Here is a 21923-nt window from a genome sequence, read left to right on the forward strand (position 1 = left end):
AAATTCAGTAAAATACGGTTAGTCTTGGACTACCTCAACAATCATTTCAAAAGCTACTTGAATCTACGCAATTTAGAAATAAGAGATTTAACTTTGAACTTGAATTAAATGATTCTGAACAATTAACAATAGTAAAATTTAGTACGTACCAAGCTGAGCTGCGGTCACAGGTAACTAAAATACGGTAACAAAACTCGCACTCTTAATTTGTGCTTGTGCAATCTAAATATCGTAGCCAGCTATGAATACCTTAACTGAACTTTGAAATTAAAGCAGTGAAATCGAATGATGCTGGCGTTTGAATTTCAACGACACTCGGGCTCATTTCGGAAAAGGAAAGGACCCTGCTTGGCAATGCAATTGGGACAATGAGCAACAAAGGTTCATGCTAAGTTGGTGTAATTTTGTGATGCAAAAATTTTAAAATTTTGAAAAGCTGAGGTGTGCCATACAGTTCTAAAACTTTACGCGCTTTTAGTCTTCCTTGTTGGTTGATTGAAGGTTTGAAGTCGTCGATGGAGGAGGTGGCGACAGTCACTCATTGTCGGCCGTCGCTGTTGCAGAAGCTGGATGCTGGCGGGCCTTCTTCTCGACACGGTTACCAGGCGAAACGGGCTCTTGATGTGTGCCAGCTAATGCTTCCCGTCCGCGACACCGTGCTAGAAACTATTAGAGCCAGTCGAGCGCAATTACATGCTGTCCAACCCCGAACGCGTGGCAACTCGCGGGAGCGTCACACAACACACCTGCTCCACTGCACTACTCCAGCCAGACTCCCTCTGCTCAGCCCGCGCTGCACGCGGCAGAGTTAACACTACCAAAGATCCTAAACACTTTCGTTCTCCACACGACCTATCGATGTATTCGTTCGATAGTATAGTTTTCCCTAGGCCAGACCCAGTGTATAAATACAAATAATATTCACAAAACAAACCAATTATACATCGACATAAATGCATATATATACAAATAGCAAAACCATTACAATATACAAAGACACAGAAATGTTATATCTTCAGGTAACAAAATAAGGAAAAAAACTTGCAGTGCAATAGGGTGGAAATAGGAGGATATGCATTTCCGGCGTTACACACTGTGGCGTACGTGTCAGATTACGGAGATGGCGTGTGCCCGCAGCATCTGCCTGCCGATGGAGGCGCGGCGCGCGGGTGACGTGGCGTACCTGGTGGTGCTGCTGGCGGGCAACGGGCTGGCCTTCCTGATGGTGGCCGTCTGCTACGCGCAGATCTACGCCTCGCTGGGCCGCGACACGCGCCACGCCGCGCCGCGCTCCGGCGAGCTCACCGTCGCCAACAAGATGGCGCTGCTCGTCTTCACCGACTTCGCCTGCTGGGCGCCCATCGCCTTCTTCGGCCTCACCGCCGTCGCCGGCTACCCGCTCATCGACGTGACGCGCTCCAAGATCCTGCTCGTCTTCTTCTACCCGCTCAACTCGTGCGCCAACCCCTACCTGTACGCCATCCTCACGGCGCAGTACCGCCGGGACCTCGTCATACTGCTCGCCAGGTACGTGGCTGCGCTTCCGTTCGTGCACCATCCATTACACCAGGAAATCTAATTTTACACTACTGGCCATTAAAATTGCTACACCGAGAAGATATGCAGATGATAAACATGTATTCATTGGACAGATATATTATACTACAACTGACATGTGATTACATTAACACGCTATTTGGGTGCACAGATCACGAGAAATTAGTACCCAGAACAACCACCACTGGCTGTAATAATGGCCTTGATACGCCTGGGCACTGAGTCAAACAGAGCTTGGATGGCGTGTACAGGTACAGCTGCCCATGCAGCTTCAACACGATACCACAGTTCACCAAGAGTACTGACTGGCGTATTGTGACGAGCTAGTTGCTCGGCCAACATTGACCAGACGTTTTCAATTGGTGAGAGATCTGGAGAATGTGCTGGCAGCAGTCGAACATTTTCTGTATCCAGAAAGGCCCGTACAGGACCTGCAACATGCGGTCGTGCATTATCCTGCTGAAATGTAGGGTTTCGCAGGGATCGAATGAAGGGTAGGGCCACCGGTCGTAACACATCTGAAATGTAACGTCCACTGTTCAAAGTGCCGTCAATGCGAACAAGAGGTGACCCAGACGTGTAACCAATGGCACCCCATACCACCACGCTGGGTGATATGCCAGTATGGCGATGACGAATACACGCTTCCAATGTGCGTTCAGCACGATGTCGCCAAACACGATGCGACCATCGTGATCCTGTAAACACAACCTGGATTCATCCGAAAAAATGACGTTTTGCCATTCTTGCACCCAGGTTCGTCGTTGAGTACACCATCCCAGGCGCTCCTGTCTGTGATGCAGCGTCAAGGGTAGCCGCAGCCATGGTCTCCGAGCTGATAGTCCGTGCTGCTGCTAACGTCGTCGAACTGTCGTGCAGATGGTTGTTGTCTTGCAAACGTCCACATCTGTTGACTCAGGGATGGAGACGTGGCTGTACGATCCATTACAGCCATACGGATAAGATGCCTGTCATTCCGACTGCTAGTGATACGAGGCCGTTGGGATCCAGCACGGCGTTCCGTATTACCCTCTTGAACCCACCGATTCCATATTCTGCTAACAGTCATTGGATCTCGACCAACGCGAGCAGCAGTGTTGCGATACGATAAAACGCAATCGCGATAGGCTACAATCCGACCTTTATCAAAGTCGGAAACGTGATGGTACGCATTTCTCCTACTTACACGAGGCATCACAACAACGTTTCACCAGGCAACGCCGGTCAACTGCTGTTTGTATATGAGAAATCGGTTGGAAACTTTCCTCATGTCAGCACGTTGTAGGTGTCCCCACCGGCGCCAACCTTGTGTGAATGCTCTGAAAAGCTAATGATTTGCATATCACAGCATCCTCTTCCTGTCGGTTAAGTTTCACATCTGTAGCACGCCATTTTCGTGGTGTAGCAATTTTAATGGCCAGTAGTGTACCATCCTACGGGATGTTTAGCTATAGTACTCGTCACGAAATTACATGAAATGTATTCGCAGTTGCGAATGCGAACAGCCAGCTGTATAAAAGAATGACAGGGAAAATTTGTTCCGGAAAATGACGCGAACACGGATTTCCCGCCTGTGACGCAGGAACGACTCCACCTGGTAGTTTGGTTCTGGCCGTGAGTCCTGCACGGATAGCCAAAGCGGTTAAAGCGACCTCTAGCGTAAAGCGCCAATTCCGGGTTCGTTCCCCATCTGGCACAAATTTTCATTGACTTCGTTTCCTTATACAGCTGATGGTTGCTCGTATTCGCAACTGCGAACGTATTTCATTTATTTCAAAAAGGCTGTAGTCACCGCAGTGCCCGTTCCAACGCACATGCATGCATGTACAAAGGAACATTACACCGTTCTTCTTAACACTTTGCCGTCCGCACGTCTCATGCAAATTTATTTTCTTGGTGCCGGCAACGCTTATTCGGATTACTTGGCTTGTCGCCGGCCGCTTGTCACCTTTCCGTTGATGACAAGCTTCAAACACATTGACTTTTGCGCGCCTTAATCTTTCCGGAAATTCTCTATTTTGCCGCATCGTTCCACAAACTCGAATTTTCTTTTCAAGTAACTTCTCTGCAAGTTCTGCACTAATAATTATCCATGAAGAGGTGATGCCACAATCCGTAAGAAGGTGTCAATAGTTCCATCATTGTTTTTGCTAAAGGTTGTCCAGTGCCGGAATATATCTTGAATGAGGAAATGTATCCCGTACTCGAACCACACGGCATCCGAATGACTATGCCATATTTGGTAATTTTCGACGGATTGTAAACTTCAAAATTTAACTGTCCACGCCACGGTATCATTCCTTCATCAGTTGAGACGTTTCGACTTAGATTAAATGTTTCTTTAAACTTTTTGGAAAAATAATCAATTGCGAATTGAACTTTAAAAAGCCCGTCGGCATTATCCGGTTTATTGTTGTTGTCGGAAAAATGTAAAAATTATAATATTTGTCTGAATCGGTTGCGGGACATAGTTTTGCGAAATATCGATGTGTCTATCAACGGATGCATTGAGCAGTAATCATCGAGCCTTGCCTTTTTTACAATTCTCGTAGGGATAGCAAGCCCAAACCATTTTCTAAGTTCGGATCCCGTAACGTGGACAAATTTGGCGTTTTTATCCAGTTTCCTTCTATTGCAATTTTGACTGTGATACTTGTTGGTTTCGTTGCTAATATATGCAAATACATCGTTCCCAACATATAATTCTACGTTATCCACGACGCTCTGTGTATCTTTTGGAAATATGTGTGGACCCGGAGATGCTTCAAATTTATTATTGGTCCTCAGTAAATCATAGTCTGTCTTCTTCGTCTGATTGATCCGAATCAGATGGCAACCGCTTCGTTCGCCGAATTCTTCTTGGACGTATTTCACTCCCTTCCGACGATTCTGCTTCACTTTCATTTCTTTTTATCCAATGTCTTCTTCCCAATCGGCCAAGTTGTCCGGAACGTCAGACAAGACGTCCGAGCATTCATCATAAATAATCGTATCCTCTCTTTCGTCTGCCATGATGAAAGTGCACAAGTACTTATAAAAACAAAAAACTTGTTGACGTGTGTAACTTATTGTTACCTAAACAAAACACCAACAGAATGAGAAAGATACTAATGTGCTGTCACCGGTCACTGCGCGATGCTATGCTCACGACACCACTCAGGTGTGGCCAGCCACTCAGCGGTACTATTCACACGACACCACTGTGGTGTCGCCGGCCGTTGACCGATATTTCGCGCACGACACCAGTGCGATGTCGCCAGTCAGCAAAGTGTTAATACCACAGGAACTGCAAATAGTCATCAGAGTAGGCGGGGAGAGGTCATCTCTGCTACTCAGAACATTGCCAGCTAGCGATAATTTCAAATGTAAGCAAAAATACCGAATAAAATCACCCATCTGATTCTAGTCTGTGATATGGTGGAGTGTTTTCCAAGAGAAAATCCTTGCCAGTCGTTACGATAACAATAAAAAGCTAACTTCATAAAAAAATTTAAGAAAAAAAAATTTTTTTTCTTCAGCCTGTACAAAAGCCTGAAACAGTAACATACTTGGAATGACAAAACGTGTGGATATTCTCGAAGTTTATAGATGCATGAGATAAATACTTTGATGAGCCAAAACATTATGACCACTACCCACCACGAAGTTGAATGTATCCTGTTGGTGTTGCGGGCACGTTATGTAGTAAGGAAAGAATGTAAGGGGAAGAGAGACGAATGGGCAGTCACAGCGAAGATATGGCCGCAAATGGGAAAATCCTCTGATATAAGCGGTTTTGACAAAGGACATATTGTTGCGGCACTCTGGCTGGAAACGAGAATACTTTAAATGGCGAAGCTGCTCTCCTGTTGGCATACTGCTGTCGTGAGCACCTATGGGAAGTGGTTGTAGGATGGTGAAATAACAATTAGGTCGTATGGTTTTGGACGAACACGTCTCATCATAAAACGTAGAGGTCGGAGGCTAGTTCAAATGGCTCTGAGCACTATGCGACTTAACTTCTGAGGTCATCAGTCGCCTAGAACTTAGAACTAATTAAACCTAACTAACCTAAGGACATCATACACATCCATGCCCGAGGCAGGATTCGAACCTGCGACCGTAGCAGTCCCGCGGTTCCGGACTGAGCGCCTAGAACCGCTACACCACCGCGGCCGGCAGAAGTCGGAGGATCCCCCACTGTGTAATCCAGGATATGCAGCGATCTGTGGCAGGTCTGACGACGGAGTGCAATGCTGGTGCAGCCACAAGTCTTTCGGAACACACCGTTGCTGAACATGAAGATCCATATCACACGACACCTACGTGTTCCTTTGTTGACCTAGGCACATCGTCAGTCATGACTGCAATGGGCATAGCATCACTGAGTTTTCACCGTCAGTCACTAGAAACGTGTCACCTGCCCAATGAACTGCATTTCTTGTAACATCTGGTCGATGGCTGGGTCCTTACACGCCGTCATCCAAGCGAATGGCTGCAGGAAACATGCGCCGTGCAACAGATGCAGGCCGGTGAAGGCAGAATTACGCTGTGTGGTACACTGAGTTGGGTTTTCATGGGATCTGTGTTGGCAGTCGACGGTATCACGACAGCAGTGAACTATGTGAACATTATTGAGGACCACTTGCATCGCTTCATATTTGAAGTCTCCCCCCAACGGTGATGACACCTTCCATCAGGATAACTGTCCGTGTTGCCAGGTCAGAATCGTGCTACAGTGGTTTGAAGGGTACTATAGTGAACTCGCATTAATCTCTTGGCCAACAAATGAGTCTGATCTGTATCCATAAGAACACATATCGGGCGCCAGCTGTGTGCCCGTAAGCCACCGTCCCGTAATTTGCGGGAATTTCTTGACCTGTGTGTAAACATCTGGTACCACATACTTCTGGAATCCTGTCAAGATCTTGTAGAATCCATGCCAAGCATAATCACTGTTGTACTGTTTTTGAAAAGTAGAACAATACACTAATAAACAGGTGGTTCAAAATGGTTCAAATGGCTCCAAGCACTATGGGACTTAACATCTGAGGTCTTCAGTCCCCTAGACTTAGAACCTAACTAACCTAAAGACATCACACACATCCATGCCCGAGGCAGGATTCGAACCTGCGACCGTAGTAGTAGCGTGGTTCCGGACTGAAACGCCTTGAACCACTCGGCCACACTGGCCGGCTAAACAGGTGGTCATAATGTTTTGGACTATCGGTGTATTTTGTCGTGTAAACATAAAACTACTCCTAGATAAAAAATAAAATACAGTAAGAGATGTGAAATTGCTTTGCCTGTGTAACAAAAAATATTACCGCTGATGAATCTGCGTTCCTTTTGACCTCTTAGAAACGTCCAGCCAAAAAGATGTTAAGAAATCTACAACATTAATTGCGGTAACATCTGAGACGTCACTTTTGTATCGTGTCACTTATGAATGCGACTTATTTACGAGAGACTCCGTGCGCTACAGTGTCTGAAAACTTGCATACCGCCGTCAGGAGTCTTGTTCCGATGGTTCGCCTTAGTAGAGCCGACAATATTTCCTAACCATCGAAGAGATTATATTTGCATCTGTCACAGAGTCTCCATCACTGCACCCGTTACCCAAAATAAAGATGTATCTGTAGGTGCTTTCAGGTTACCACTTACCTTGTACTCGCGCCAAAAGTACAAAGTGTGTCCCAGTTCCGTTAACACTATGGATATGAAAAATAAGTCATGGATTATACACACAAATCACAGTACTGATTCAAAATAGTCTCCCCCTGAATTAACACGCAACTGAAATCATTTTAAAAGCGTTTTCAAACTATCACTGTAGTCCTTGTTTGGAATCGCATTTAGTACTGCAGTAAAATTTTCCTGGATGCCTTTAACAGCGTCTCCTTTCATTCATAGCTTCAATTTGGGAAACAACGAGAAGTCGGCCGGGGCCAAATCCGGCGAATACGGCCGGTGATCCAGGGCTGGGATTCGTTTGTTGGCCAAACCCACGTACACGATTTTCGCTTTGTGGGGCCGTTCTCGTGAAGGAGCGACCAAGAAAGTGCCCCTCGGTAATGAAGTTAAAATTGAACGAATTATCGCCCACAAACGAAGAAGGACTCAACAAATTAAATGTTGCCTCGCTTCTTTCACTTCCAATTTCCGAGAGGGTCAGACACGTACTGTTACATTTGCGGCCAGGACACCTGCTGCGGCGATGCTAGCGCTTTGACGATTGTTTTTGAAATTACAAGGGTCATAACGGCGGAATACACCACGATAACATTGCAGTTTGGAATTTCATCCAAGCAGTCCTAATGTAACTGGAACACAGTGCGTGTTTGTTGGTCAAGTTTTGCAAAATCCAAGTTCCATCCAAATAAGTAACAGATCTATTAAACTTCCTGGCAGATTAAAACTGTGTGCCGGACCGAGACTCGAACTCGCCATCTTTGCCTTTCGCGGGCAAGTGCTCTACCATCTGAGCTACCCAAGCACGACTCACGCCCCGTCCTCACAGCTTTATTTCTGCCAGTCCCTCGTCTCCTGCCTTCCAAACCTGAAGTTTCATATCAGCGCAGCCTCCGCTGCAGAGTGAAAACCCATTCTGGAAACAGATCTATTGTCCTCCGTATGCTATAAATGCACAGTCCACGAAAATGTAGCTCTCTATGAGCCAATATCGCTTCTTCCAAATGGCCATCGTTAAATTTCCTAACTTAAAAGCATGGTCTTTTATAAAACAAATAACAGACGTTTCCGAGTCCAAATACTGATCTTTGTACTGTAGTTAGTCAATGACTTTACTTGCAGAGAGAATGCTGTAATGTAGTATTCTGACACAGTCCTTCAGACCACTTCTTCATTAAAATCGTCCATTTGAGTGAATCTGCTCTGCCATTTATATCCATTTCGTGGAGAACCGAAGAAAGCACTCACAGCTTCTGAAAAAGTTACGATAACGATAAAACGTTACACTGTCTCTTCAGAGACTCCACATGCTTCTGCCGTTAGCTTTTACCCTTTGGCAACGTTCCGTCTAGCTTCATCATCAGCAAGTTTGTTGAAATCTTTAGGATATTAGATTTGCGTGTTTATTTCGTTGAGCAATTCCACTAGGTGCCGGCAGACAGCAACAAGACGTGAATTTGCAACCGTACTACCAACAGGACGTTGCTCTTCCGTATCACTCGTAACTGTCTAAAAAACAGAACAAGTTCGTGGATCACGGAAGTAGCGGGTGTGACGACTGACCGTCCAGTCGGTACCTTAAGTAGCAACAAAATGGTTCAAATGACTCTGAGCACTATGGGAACTAACATCTGAGGTCATCAGTCCCCTAGAACTTCGAACTACCTAAACCTAACTAACCTAAGGACATCACACACATCCATGCCCGAGGCAGGATTCGAACCTGCGACCGTAGCGGTCACGCGGTTCCAGACTGGAGGGCCTAGAACCGTTCGGCCACACCGGCCGGCTACGTCGCAACACAGCAGGGTTGGCGGCGGAGCGGAATACGGCATAAGCGGTTGGGAAGTGTGCCATTCAGTCGTCTAATATAGTGATGGCAACTATACTGCTTCGTTACGAGTGCGACTGAACTATTCGGGAATGACTGACAGCTCTTCGCTGTCCAAACCGTTTTCCAGCGATATCCTCTTTTTGACATTTTCCCTCAGAACTACTGATATCCTTGGGAGAGCCAGCCATTACAAAACTACTAGAGGTTGAAAATACCGCTTCAGTTGTAAATTTCTTTTATTATCATGACCGGTTTCGGGCTCTCATAAGCCCATCCTCAGGTGTCGCACTGGAAATAGCAAGAGGTGGTAGATAATTTTCACACGCCACAACACACAAAAAAAGAAAAATTTAATAAAAAATTTTTAAAAACTTTTAAAAAACATTTCGAAACCGCCGGTAAGGCTAGGTGCTGTGAAACCTACGTCAATGCGAAAGTGACACCAGACAGCACTACGGACGACTGCCTGGGTATACTCTAAGCACTATGGGACTTAACATCTAAGGTCATCAGTTCCCTAGACTTAGAACTACTTAAACCTAACTAACCTAAGGACATCACACACACACCCATGCCCGAGGCAGGGTTCGAACCTGCGACCGTAGCAGCAGCGCGATTCCGGACTGCAGTGCCTAGAACCGCTCGGTCACCGCGGCCGGCGCATGGGTAGGGAAATATACAAATAATACCAGGACACTTACACTGTGCTGTAGCCCCCGAGCGCCGCGGTGGACGTGTACGAGGCGCGGTGTACTACCTACGAGCGCAGAACAGGGAGTAGCGGATGCGAAGGAGGAAGCAAATTGGTAAACCAGAGTGCAAAAGTGCTGCCATCTATTGACGGATAGAAGAACGTGGTGCCACTAGCCCGGCCTTTCACAATTTTAATTAGTGGTTTACATTTAAAATGAAGAAAAAACAAAAAAATACATAAAAATACACGAAATAAGTTAAAGGTGCATTATGCGTAGTAAAGGAGCGTATTGAACAGGTCGTTACAGCATTGTGGTAAAACTGAGTAGAAGCTGCGATATAAGATTATTATATAAACCGTAAAGCACAATGAAACTTTTCTTTTACATAAGTGGCAAACAAGTTTTAAATTTAGTAGGGATGTATAAGTGGCAACGTGGAACAACGCGCCACAGTCATTAGGTAAAAAAATATTCACATGTGCCACACCTATTTACAAGCTCTCGTTACTGATAAACAGGGAAAGTAGCGAAACCTTACAGTCTATACTGTCAGAAAGTAATATGCCAATTAATAGCTAGCAACAATAGCACTAAAAGGACAGATTGAAAGTGGGATCAATTTAAAATCTGCTAACCAACAGTCGACAACTAATCGAGGCTTACATGCTACCTGAGACGCATTTTACATCATGAAAGAAGGTAATTTTTTTATTTAGTGAGGGCACGCGTGAAGGCACATTACTATAATGCGTTATAGTAATATTATCCTTCAGACAATCATTGAGATACATAATATGCGCATACGCGTCGTCAAAAATAAAATGGGTCAGGTCCTTAGATAATTTAAAAAGCGTTAAATAGGCTTTCTTATTTAACACAGCCTTTTTTTAAATATAAACCTCTAATTTCTTTAATTATAGCAGTTTTCATGAGCTGCTGAATGTACATGGTGAGCTAGCAGTAATTCTATTGAACAGTCTTCTGATAAAATTGGGCATCACGTTATATGCTAGACACATTTTATTAAAATTAATATCGGCTGATGTCAGACAGAGTCTGTAGCGTAAATTGAGAAATTGGTAATATGTTCCAATTGCCCTGCGCGGCATTTTACTACAAACAATCCTGTTGGAAGAACATCCGCAACTGATGTTCTTCCAACAGGATTGTCTGTCATGACAAAAATATTCCACCTCGTGAGCAGATGTATGGGCCAGGCGAAATACCCTCAGACTTCAAGAAGAATGTAATAATTCTATTTCCAAAGAAATCAGTTGCTGTTAGGTCAAACAATTAGTTTAAGAATCCAAGTTTGCTAAATACTGACAAAAATTACAGGGCTATTACAAATGATTGAAGCGATTTCATAAATTCACTGTAGCTCCATTCATTGACATATGATCACGACACACTACAGATACGTAGAAAAACTCATAAAGTTTTGTTCGGCTGAAGCCGCACTTCAGGTTTCTGCCGCCAGAGCGCTCGAGAGCGCAGTGAGACAAAATGGCGATAGGAGCCGAGAAAGTGTATGTCGTGCTTGAAATGCACTCACATCAGTCAGTCATAACAGTGCAACGACACTTCAGGACGAAGTTCAACAACGATCCACCAACTGCTAACTCCATTCGGCGATGGTATGCGCAGTTTAAAGCTTCTGGATGCCTCTGTAAGGGGAAATCAACGGGTCGGCCTGCAGTGAGCGAAGAAACGGTTGAACGCGTGCGGGCAAGTTTCACGCGTAGCCCGCGGAAGTCGACGAATAAAGCAAGCAGGGAGCTAAACCTACCACAGCCGACGGTTTGGAAAATCTTACGGAAAAGGCTAAAGCAGAAGCCTTACCGTTTACAATTGCTACAAGCCCTGACACCCGATGACAAAGTCAAACGCTTTGAATTTTCGGCGCGGTTGCAACAGCTCATGGAAGAGGATGCGTTCAGTGCGAAACTTGTTTTCACTGATGAAGCAACATTTTTTCTTAATGGTGAAGTGAACAGATACAATGTGCGAATCTGGGCGGTAGAGAATCCTCACGCATTCGTGCAGCAAATTCGCAATTCACCAAAAGTTAACGTGTTTTGTGCAATCTCACGGTTTAAAGTTTACGGCCACTTTTTCTTCTGCGAAACAAACGTTACAGGACACGTGTATCTGGACATGCTGGAAAATTGGCTCATGCCACAACTGGAGACCGACAGCGCCGACTTCATCTTTCAACAGGATGGTGCTCCACCGCACTTCCATCATGATTTTCGGCATTTCTTAAACAGGAGATTGGAAAACCGATGGATCGGTGGAGATCATGATAAGCAATTCATGTCATGGCCTCCACGCTCTCCCGACTTAAGCCCATGCGATTTCTTTCTGTGGGGTTATGTGAAAGATTCAGTGTTTAAACCTCCTCTACCAAGAAACGAGCCAGAACTGCGAGCTCGCATCAATGATGCTTTCGAACTCATTGATAGGGACATGCTGCGCCGAGTGTGGGAGGAACTTGATTATCGGCTTGATTTCTGCCGAATCACTAAAGGGGCACATATCGAACATTTGTGAATGCCTAAAAAAAGTTTTTGAGTTTTTGTATGTGTGTGCAAAGCATTGTGAAAATATCTCAGATAATAAAGTTATTGTAGAGCTGTGAAATCGCTTCAATCATTTGTAATAACCCTGTATTTGCACAAGAATAGGAAAACTGTTAGAAGCCGACCTCGGGGAAGACCAGTTTGAATTCTGGAGAAATGTAGGAACACTCGAGACAATACTGATCCTGCGATTTGTCTTAGAAGAGAGGTTAAGGAAAGGCAAACCTACTTTATAACTTCTATAGATTTGGAGAAAGCTTTTTACAATGACTGGAATACACTCTTTGAAATTTCGAAAGTGTCAGGGGCAACATACTTCTTGTCCAAACTATTTATCGTCCACGTTTCACTTCCATACATGGCCACACTCCATGCAAATACTTTCAGTAACGACTTCCTGACACTTAAATCTATACTCGATGTTAACAAATTTCTCTTCTTCAGAAACGCTGTCCTTGCCATTGCCAGTCTACATTTTATATCCTCTCTACTTCGACCATCATCAGTTATTTTGATCCCCAAATAGCAAAACTCATCTACTACTGTAAGTGCCTCATTTCTTAATCTAATTCCTTCAGCATCACCCGACTTAATTCGACTATATTGCATTATTCTCGTTTTGCTTTTGTTGATGTTCATCTTATATGCTCCTTTCAAGTTACTGTTCATTCCGGTCAACTGCTCTTCCAGGTCCTTTGCTGCCTCTGATAGAATTACAATGTCATCGGCGAACCTCAACGGTTTTATTTCTTCTCCATGGATTTTAATTCCTACTCCTAATTTTTCTTTTGTTTCCTTTACTGCTTGCTCAATATACAAGGTGAATAACATCGGGGATAGGCTACAATCCTGTCTCACTCCCTTCCCAACCACTGCTTCCCTTTCATACCCCTCGATTCTTATAACTGCCATCTGGTTTCTGTACAAATTGTAAATAGCCTTTCGCTCCCTGTATTTTACCCCTGCCGACTTCATATTTGAAAGAGAGTATTCCAGTCAACATTGTCAAAAGCTTTCTGTAAGTCTACAAATGCTAGGAACGTAGGTTTGCCTTAGATATAAGATGAAAATCGACAACACCAAAACAAGGGTAATGGAGTGTATGAAGGCCAGTCAAATGAAAACCTAACATCCGGCACAACGGGACCATGGAATGGTTCCATTTAAAAGATGATCAGTTCCTGTTTCGCAGAGCGCGGTCGGCCTCCGACGGATCCGCAACCCATCCGCTCTTGCACTTCCTCGACCGACTCAAAAACCGACGTCCATGCATGTCTTTCTTCAAGTCGTCAAATTTATGGAAATAACAGGGTGAAAGATTCGGGCTGTACGGAGGATGTTGCGCAGTGTTTCCCAACCAAATCATTGAAGCGTAGCCTTCTTCCGACTCACAGTGTGGGGACGATCGTTATCGCGCAACAGAATGATTCCGTCCGACAGCATTCCCACAGCCCGACGGCAAACGACAAGACCTACAGTGGTAAAATCCCACATCACCCCGACAAAGAAATCCTAAGCTTTGCGCACAAGCTCCAGTAAGGTAATGATGACCTCCTTCTTCAACTGCAGGGACCCTCTGCTCTCGAGTTCCTCGAGCGTGGAACTACAATCAACGTGCAGCGCTACGAAGACATTTTCCAGAAACTGCGACGCGCCATAAGTCAAAACATCCAGGAATGTTGTAGTACGGAATATTCTGTTGCGCTCAAACGACCGCCCCCACACTGTCAATCGGACGAAGGATACGCTTCAGCGATTTGTTTGGGAAACACTGCGGCATCCTCCGTACAGTCCGTATCTTTCATCGTGTAATGTTCACATCTTTGGCGACCCGAAAAAAGACAGGCATGGATGTCGGCCTCAGTCACACGAGGAAGTGGAAGAGTGGGTGTGGTTGTGCAACCTTCAGCAGCCAACCGCGTACTACGAACCAGAAAGTTATCGTCTGTTCACCCAGTGGGATAAATGACTTAACGCATGTGGCGATTACTTTTGAATGGAACCATCGTATGGTCCCGTTGTGGCGGATGTTCAGTTTTCATTTGACTACCTCTTACAGTCGAATTAAATCAGGTCATGCAGAGGGAATTTGATTAGGAACTGCGACACTAAAAATTGGTCAGTAAATTAACTGATGAAGGTCGAAGTAGAGAGGATTTGAAAGGTAGACTGGCAATGGCACGAAAAGAGTTCCTGAACAAGAGAAATTTGCTAACATATAATATAATTTTGAGTGTTAGGAAGTCTTTTCTCAAAGTTTTGTCTGGAGCGTAGCCTTGCAGGGAAATGAAACGTGGACAATAAACAGTTCATACATGAAAATAATAGAAGCTTTTGAAGTGTGATGCTACAGAAGAATGCCTAAGAAGATTATGTAACCAATGAGAAGGTATGACCAGAATTAGGGAGAAAAGAAATTTGTGGCATAACTTGAGTAAAAGAAGGGATCAGACGACAGGACACATTCTGAGGCATCAAGGGATCACCAATTTGGTACAGGAGAGAAATATGGAAGGTAAAAATTGTTGAGGGAGACAAGAATTTAAATACACTCAGCACGTTCAGAAAGATGTAGGTTGCAGTTATTCGGAGATGAAGAGGCCTGCACAGGATAGTGTAGCGTGAAGAGATGCATCAATCAAGTCTAGACTGAAGACCACAACAGCGACACATCCTCTCTTCAAGTCCTTGACATGATTGTCTAGAATACACTCTTTGAAATCGTGAAGGTAGCAAGTATAAAAATAGAGACAAAATGGTAATCTACAACTTTCATAGACGACAGTGAAACGTTCCTTCTTGTCGTTTATTGGCGGACTTGAATTACTGCTCTGCCAGACTACAATACCAGTCATTTTAATTAAGGGCGGCCAGCCTTTGACCAGCGATTCATAGTTAAAACAGTCTGCTGTTGTATACACCTAACCAAGCCCGCTACTTCTTATATCGGACCACGGAATTGGCAAACGACCCCAGCAAACAGCCGCTTCACGTTTCCCACAAGTTTCTGGCATCTCCTCTGAAATCAACACAGAATAACAATCTAAAGTTAAAAAGGAGAAGGACACACACAAGAACTCCACACCCCAAATTTCCACTGGCAAATAGCAATTTATTACATTATAATAATCCTCGACAAGTCTGCTTCGTCCACTAAAGTTGCTCCACACATTACTAGGCGACCTCACCCTACACAATCCATACACGCTCACAAAACAACAATAGCCATTTTTTACATTTACTGGCGTTCGTGACATTCCCATACAGCAGTATCAACAGAGGAATGTGAATGATGACTATACGAGCGTGAGGACAACACAACCCCCAGCCCCGGAGTGGAGAAAACTTCGAAGCCGGGCGGGAATCGAACCCAGGTCCCTTCAGTTAGCAATCCGCCACACTGATCACTTGGCTACCGAGGCGGAAAACTACCTTGAAAACGCAGGTGTCTCAGTTCCCAAGCTTGCTGACGGAAACGCACTTCCGAACATTGTAAAGTATTTGCAACTAATATGTAACGTAGCTACAGCCAATGTTACCTATGTTCGTTTGTGAAACTGGACTCGATAAGCAACCTGAGCTATCAGTAAACGGAATCTAACCTGCATAACACTGTGTGAGTGTTGTATGAGTGTCAGTTTCACTGTCATTAAAGCCCTCATCAGATCGTTACATGAAGAACTTAAAACTAACATTTGGATAAGCTATCTAACTGTGTTTTTGAACAAGAATTTGCAAGTGATACAGAGTTTGACTTGGGCAATGGAATTTATTGGCCTAGAGTACATGACATGTTGTGGTGTGTCAGTGTCTGTGTTTTGGCCGTAAGTTTTACACTCACCTCTTTAGATAACTGCCTTTTTTCATGTGGTTTACAGCAATGCGCAGCATCATACAGAAGCAGCGGCTAAAGTTTATTGTTACCAAGAATGAATTTAATAAAAAGGAGTTTGTTTGGGTCCTGTTAACTACTAAATAACGTCTGAGAAGGGATTTCATTAATTAAGTCTATTTAAAACTTCAGAATCATTATGAAAAGTATTAATAATGACAATAACAGGTAACATATGTGGCAATAATGTTTTGAGTGCCAGATTAACAAATTATTTCAATCTCAAAGTAACATTAACATTTTGTAACCACAGCATGCTGTTTAGATGTGGAGAATAATTATTATTATTTGGAGGATAAGGAGGCTTCTTTTACTGACAAGCAAAACATGGGATTATTACAAACTCGGACTAACAATCACGATCCTAACACTGCAAATGCTTTTGCGCTATGCTGGCGCATTTGACCTTGAATTCCATCTTCAAGCGCAGTTAAGCCATCTAAATCTCTCCTGGCTATATAAATGAAATCAGGCCTTGAGTGTGGTAAGATCTTCCGTCACCGAAGTGAGGGCAGCATGACACGTCTCCGAGTTCTCGACCAACACTACTCTTCCACCCTCGCAGACAGATCTCGTCCCACAACAATGCTTAGAATCGCGCTCCCATGTTTCGCCCTCAGATTGTTACTATCGATATCTGAGTGCTTACACAATGCAAAGAATAGCGTTAAGTTGGATATATTGTTTTATGTGATTGAGAGTTCTGACACACTCCTTACAACATTTTCCATACTTTCCACACAGACAGAATAACTTTATCCATCTTTAACTACCGACTTCCGAAATACACAGCGCATAAGAACTATGGCCTATGGCCCAGGAGATTCAAAATTTGCCTGCTCCACCACTCAAGGACTGTCGGCCGACTATCCTTGCATTAGCTCCAGACGGCTAAACGAAATTATTTTAACATGCAGGCCGCTCGGTCAGTCAGCCTCCAGAGAAGACTTAGGCATTTCGGTAGACCATTTCCTGTTATCAGTCATAAAAAAGAGAAGCAAGACAAAGGAGTTATGCACACTAGTAGCAAATTGATATCGGTATAATATCGTTGGAAAATGCAAGTGTGTAATCTCTGGCAGCCCATGGATGAATGTTTGACGCTGCAGCGCAGTTTACACCTTGCAGTTGGCAAGGTTAGTAAACAGGGGATAAAGCCTTTGCGAATTTCATTCCCTGTACCCAGACGGACAGTAGCTATGCGGTGCAGACAGGTGCGTGAACAATATACGCAGATGCCAGCATTTGAGAAAGGACGTGTGGTTGGGCTCAAAGCAGCCGGTTTGAGTAATCGACGAATCGCCCAACATTTGAATTGGAGCGATGCCACTATTCGACGATGTTGGCAGGAATGGGTGATCCAGGGGTGAACACAGTGTCAAGAAGGAAGCGGTCGGCGCAGAGAGACGACAGAACGAGAGGACCGAGCAATCGTCATAGAGGCACTCAGAGACTCGGATTCGCCATTGTCATCGATTCGACGTGGATCTAGTGCTTCATTGACAACAAGGACCATAAATAATTGGCTCACTGGACTGAACTCACAGGGCCCCTTGCGTGTACCACCATTGACCTCTATACACCAACAAACCCACTTGCAGTGGTGTCAGTCACAGTCGGCCTGGAATCTCAGCCCACACCGAACTGAGCTCCGAAGATCAGCGAAAACTTGTCTGGAGACTCTCGAGACAGCGGTGGGATACCAGTATGACTGTCGCCCGCCATATGGTCGAGGATGCCATTTCTTTTCATAGCAAGATCCCGTTGGTTGTCATTCTCGGTTTCGTTGCCGCACAGCGCTGCGTCTACAATACTTTAGACCCATTTTGTTGCCGTCCTGGGCTTACATTTCAGCAAGATAATGCCCGTTCTCACACGCCGAGAATTTACCATACGAAACCTTCGTGGTTGCCAACCCTAACTTGGCCAGCATCGTAGCCGGACCTCTCTCCAATTGAGAACTTTGTAGCAGTATGGGTAGCGCCCTCCAACCAGCTCGTGATTTTCACAATCTAACGCTCCAATCGACAGAATTTGGCAACGATATCCCTCAGGAGGACATTCAACAGCTCTGTCAATAAATGCCAAGCCAAATAATTGCAAGCATAAGGGCCAGAAGTGGGCCAACGCGTTACTGAGTTGTTCAGCTTGTGAAGATCACTCTTTTGAATAAATCACCCAATTTTTCTGAAATTCTAAGCATCATTTGTTTATATGTATATCATCTCACTCTCTCAATCTCATCTAATACTTTCCCCTCTTTGGGGAAGTGTGTGTGGGAGTTTGTAGCCTTGCGGCTTTTACTCCACTTTTTACTTGTGTTTGTGTGTTTATTTCTGTGATTTTTGGGTGTCTGCGTGATGTGATGATTGTTCTGTGTGTGTTTGGTACTTGCCTGGCGTTGGCGAGATGATTTATATTGTGGGGGAGGGAGGAGGATCAGCAATTGGATATAGGGATTTTCTCTCCGACTTAGTCGTCGAAGATCGTCATTGGGCGTTTGTGCTTGTCACGGGACATGTCATACCGACTCAGGGCGTGGACGAGGACGTTTCCTGACCTGGAAGAGCCTTCATAGAAGGCCCTTGCCAGATCTTGGAAACGCTCTTTTAGGAGTGGGATTTCAGCTGCGCCGTGCAGATCATCAGTAGGGAATCCGAGGGGTAGACGCAGTGCCCTCCTGTACATATACATCATCACATCTATCGATTTCCGTCACATTCGGATTATTCCTTCTTCTGCCGCCACTTTCAGTAGTGTGTTTCAGAAAGAGCATTAGCAAACATTATCCATCCAGTGGAAACTGCTCGCCTTTGAAACCAACCAGGTCGCCTCAGTTACATTAAGGCAAAATTATCCCATTGTCTTCAGTAGGGTAAGTAACAGCCGTCTCTGGAAACAGGGAAAACAGCGCTATCTTCTACGATAGCCACCAGCGCTAGCTGATGGACGCGCCCTAGGATGACATACACTGCATGACAAAAAAAAAGTGGAGCACCCAGAAAGGGACAGGAAACGAAGTGAAACCCAAAAGGTAGAATAGCTGTGTGTTATTATTTCAGAGATTTAAAAAGTTGAGCCAGATTTACAAAGAACTGGCAAGTATGATGGTGCACTCACTCTGGGCTGGATGCATGCACTGACTCGGCTGCGTAGGTTGTTACAATACCGTTGTATCCTCTCCTGAGGCAAGCTGTAACCACAAGTGTTCCAACTGGGCCTTGATATCTTCGATACCGCCACTGGGATGTAGGCCTTGCTGACATCCGAACTGATTCCACACATAACCAATTGGAGACAGATATGAAAATCTTGCTGGATATGGAAGTAACTCAACATTTCAGAGAGACACGTGCCCTGTGTGTACGAACATTGTCTTGTTGAAAGGTGGCACCACGATACTCTCGCACACAAGGAAGCAGGTTGTCCGTGACGTCCCGTTATATCGTTAGAGTTCGATCAGTCACTACCAGCTGTGACCTGAAGTCATATCCGATGGCTCCCCTCATCGTGACCGCTATGTCTCTCCATAACATTGGAATAATGGGACTTCCGCCCAGATCGTCTCCATACTCACCGACGATGGTCAGCTGGGGTAGTGCAGAAGTTTACTTCATCGCTGAACACATTTTGACGCCATTCATCAGTGATCTGTGCTTCCCGGACACGGTATAACGCCAAACGCAGCGTTTTTGTTGTGGTGCTGACGACAGCCATGCATGGAACGTTAATCATCAGTCCGACTGCTGCTATTCTCCGCAGTGGTGCGGGATGACACAGAATATTGTAGGGAGTCCATTACTTGTTCTCGAATGGCAGGTGCAGAAGAAGGTTACGATGTGATTGGTGCACAGTACACCGGTCCTTCCTTGTGGCAGTCAGGTGTTGTCGACTGGAATCTTGACGATGAATATGCCTGCCGTCACGTTCCCATGCAGCCCAACATCGGACCACTGTCACATCCGAATGTTTCACAAGTCTGGATACTGCGCGATCCGACCATCCGGCCAAAGAGAGGCTTACAAAGAGGCCAGTTTCAAACTGTCAGGAGTTTTAATTGCGGCCAGTTAACATAAACGTTTTCAGAGTATTGTACCACGCCATAATGACAAAAAACTACAGCATGTGTCCATAAAATCTTGGTACATAGGGAATTCCAATAAATATGCTTGGCATCAATTACATCAGTAATAACTTCTTTCCAGATCACAATGCTACCTCCAGATTCTTTTGTTTCTTGTTCATACTCCTCTTTCATGTATGAGGGCTATTCGGAAATTAAGGGCCGATCGGTCAAGAAATGGAAACCACAGTGAAAATAAAAAATGTTTTACTTCTCTACATAGTCGCCGCTCTGACTGAAACATTTGTCGCAGCGTTGTACCAACGTTCCAATACCTTCGTCATACCTGCGGTATCCGTCACTTCTCTACTGTGGTCTGCGGTTGATTATCTGTGTCGAAATGTTGTCATAATATTAGCAGAGATGAACATCAGAGGAAGTCAAGTCCGAGCTGTAGTGGGTGTTCGAACATTTCCCATCGAAAACGCTGCAGGAGTGTCCTCATCGCCTCTGCACTGTGATGCCGAGAATTGTCATGAAGAAGGAAATGCATGACAGTTACGTTGTGTGGGCTGCATGACATCAGGGAAACTCTCTCAAAGGCACTCATACTTGGTGGGAGAGACTATTTTCTAGGCATCTTTGCGTGATCACTGTGCGCTCAGAATAGAAAAAGTGATGTGATGCTAACGCTGGGCATACTAGAGACCCTGCCCAACACATCTTTGCAAATCTTCATCGGATTTTCATTGAGGCGAAGCCTGGAATTTTTTGTAGGGAAGGCTGAGAATTACGACTTTCGAAAAAATAAAAAAATCTTAAGACGAAAACTTGTAAAATAGAAACACAGCAAAAGTAACTTAATTACATATTTCTATTAGGATTGAACTAGTACAGAAATTGTTATAAATAAATGCATAAAATATTAAACAGCCATACATTAATAAAAAATATAACGCATAGTAACTCACTGTTACATCTTTTTATAAATTGGTTCTATACTGCTGTCCTTTTTCTGGGCGTAAACATTGATATCACGAGATATGAACTCCTGCGGTTAGTTCCCTTCTCTATAGCTAAACTCGCCAAGTTTGACAGTCTGTCATTTGTCATTATGTTGCGAAGGTAGATTTTAACTCGTCTTAATGCACTCAGTCTTCTTTCACAACCGCGGTGGTTGCTGGAATTGCAAGAACTAACTACAGTAATTTCATTCATTCAGAGAACACGTTTTTTAATCCGTTGTTTATAATGGATTAAAGGAGGTCCTAAGGCTATAGACGTTTATCCTCACTACTGTAAACAAACGTAAGTTCTACTTTCAGTTTTTCGCTGTCAAAGAAAGGAAATTTTTATGCAGTTTTTCAACTTCACGTATCGGGAAATCGTTTTCCCTACTATAACCTGTGAAATTTTTCTCATTTGCAAGTTCTGTAAAGTCTGTTTCACGAAAGCCTGGAATCTAGTTTCCATATTTACTACTACTGCATCAATTATTTCAAATTCTAGCCTTCTCAATTTCTAAATACTTGCTTCAGGTTCGTTAACTTTAATTTCAGATACTCCTGCTGAATTTGAAAGACTCTTAGCTTCCACTATGCATATCAGAATAATTTCCTCTCATGTTAGT

At 44.3% G+C, this 21923-nt stretch overlaps 1 protein-coding gene across 1 annotated transcript in view; it reads left to right on the forward strand.

Annotated features, from left to right (window-relative positions):
• Window positions 1–21923, forward strand: part of LOC124595971 (thyrotropin receptor-like) — a gene marked incomplete at its 5' end in the record, with an annotated part of 363740 nt that overhangs the window by 271471 nt on the left and 70346 nt on the right. Inside the window, one exon of the mRNA XM_047134913.1 lies at window positions 1138–1527. Coding sequence (XP_046990869.1) covers window positions 1138–1527 — 390 coding nt within the window. The remainder of the gene's footprint in view (window positions 1–1137; window positions 1528–21923) is intronic.

The sequence above is a fragment of the Schistocerca americana genome, chromosome 1 (assembly GCF_021461395.2).
Source record: "Schistocerca americana isolate TAMUIC-IGC-003095 chromosome 1, iqSchAmer2.1, whole genome shotgun sequence".
Taxonomy (NCBI): domain Eukaryota; kingdom Metazoa; phylum Arthropoda; class Insecta; order Orthoptera; family Acrididae; genus Schistocerca; species Schistocerca americana.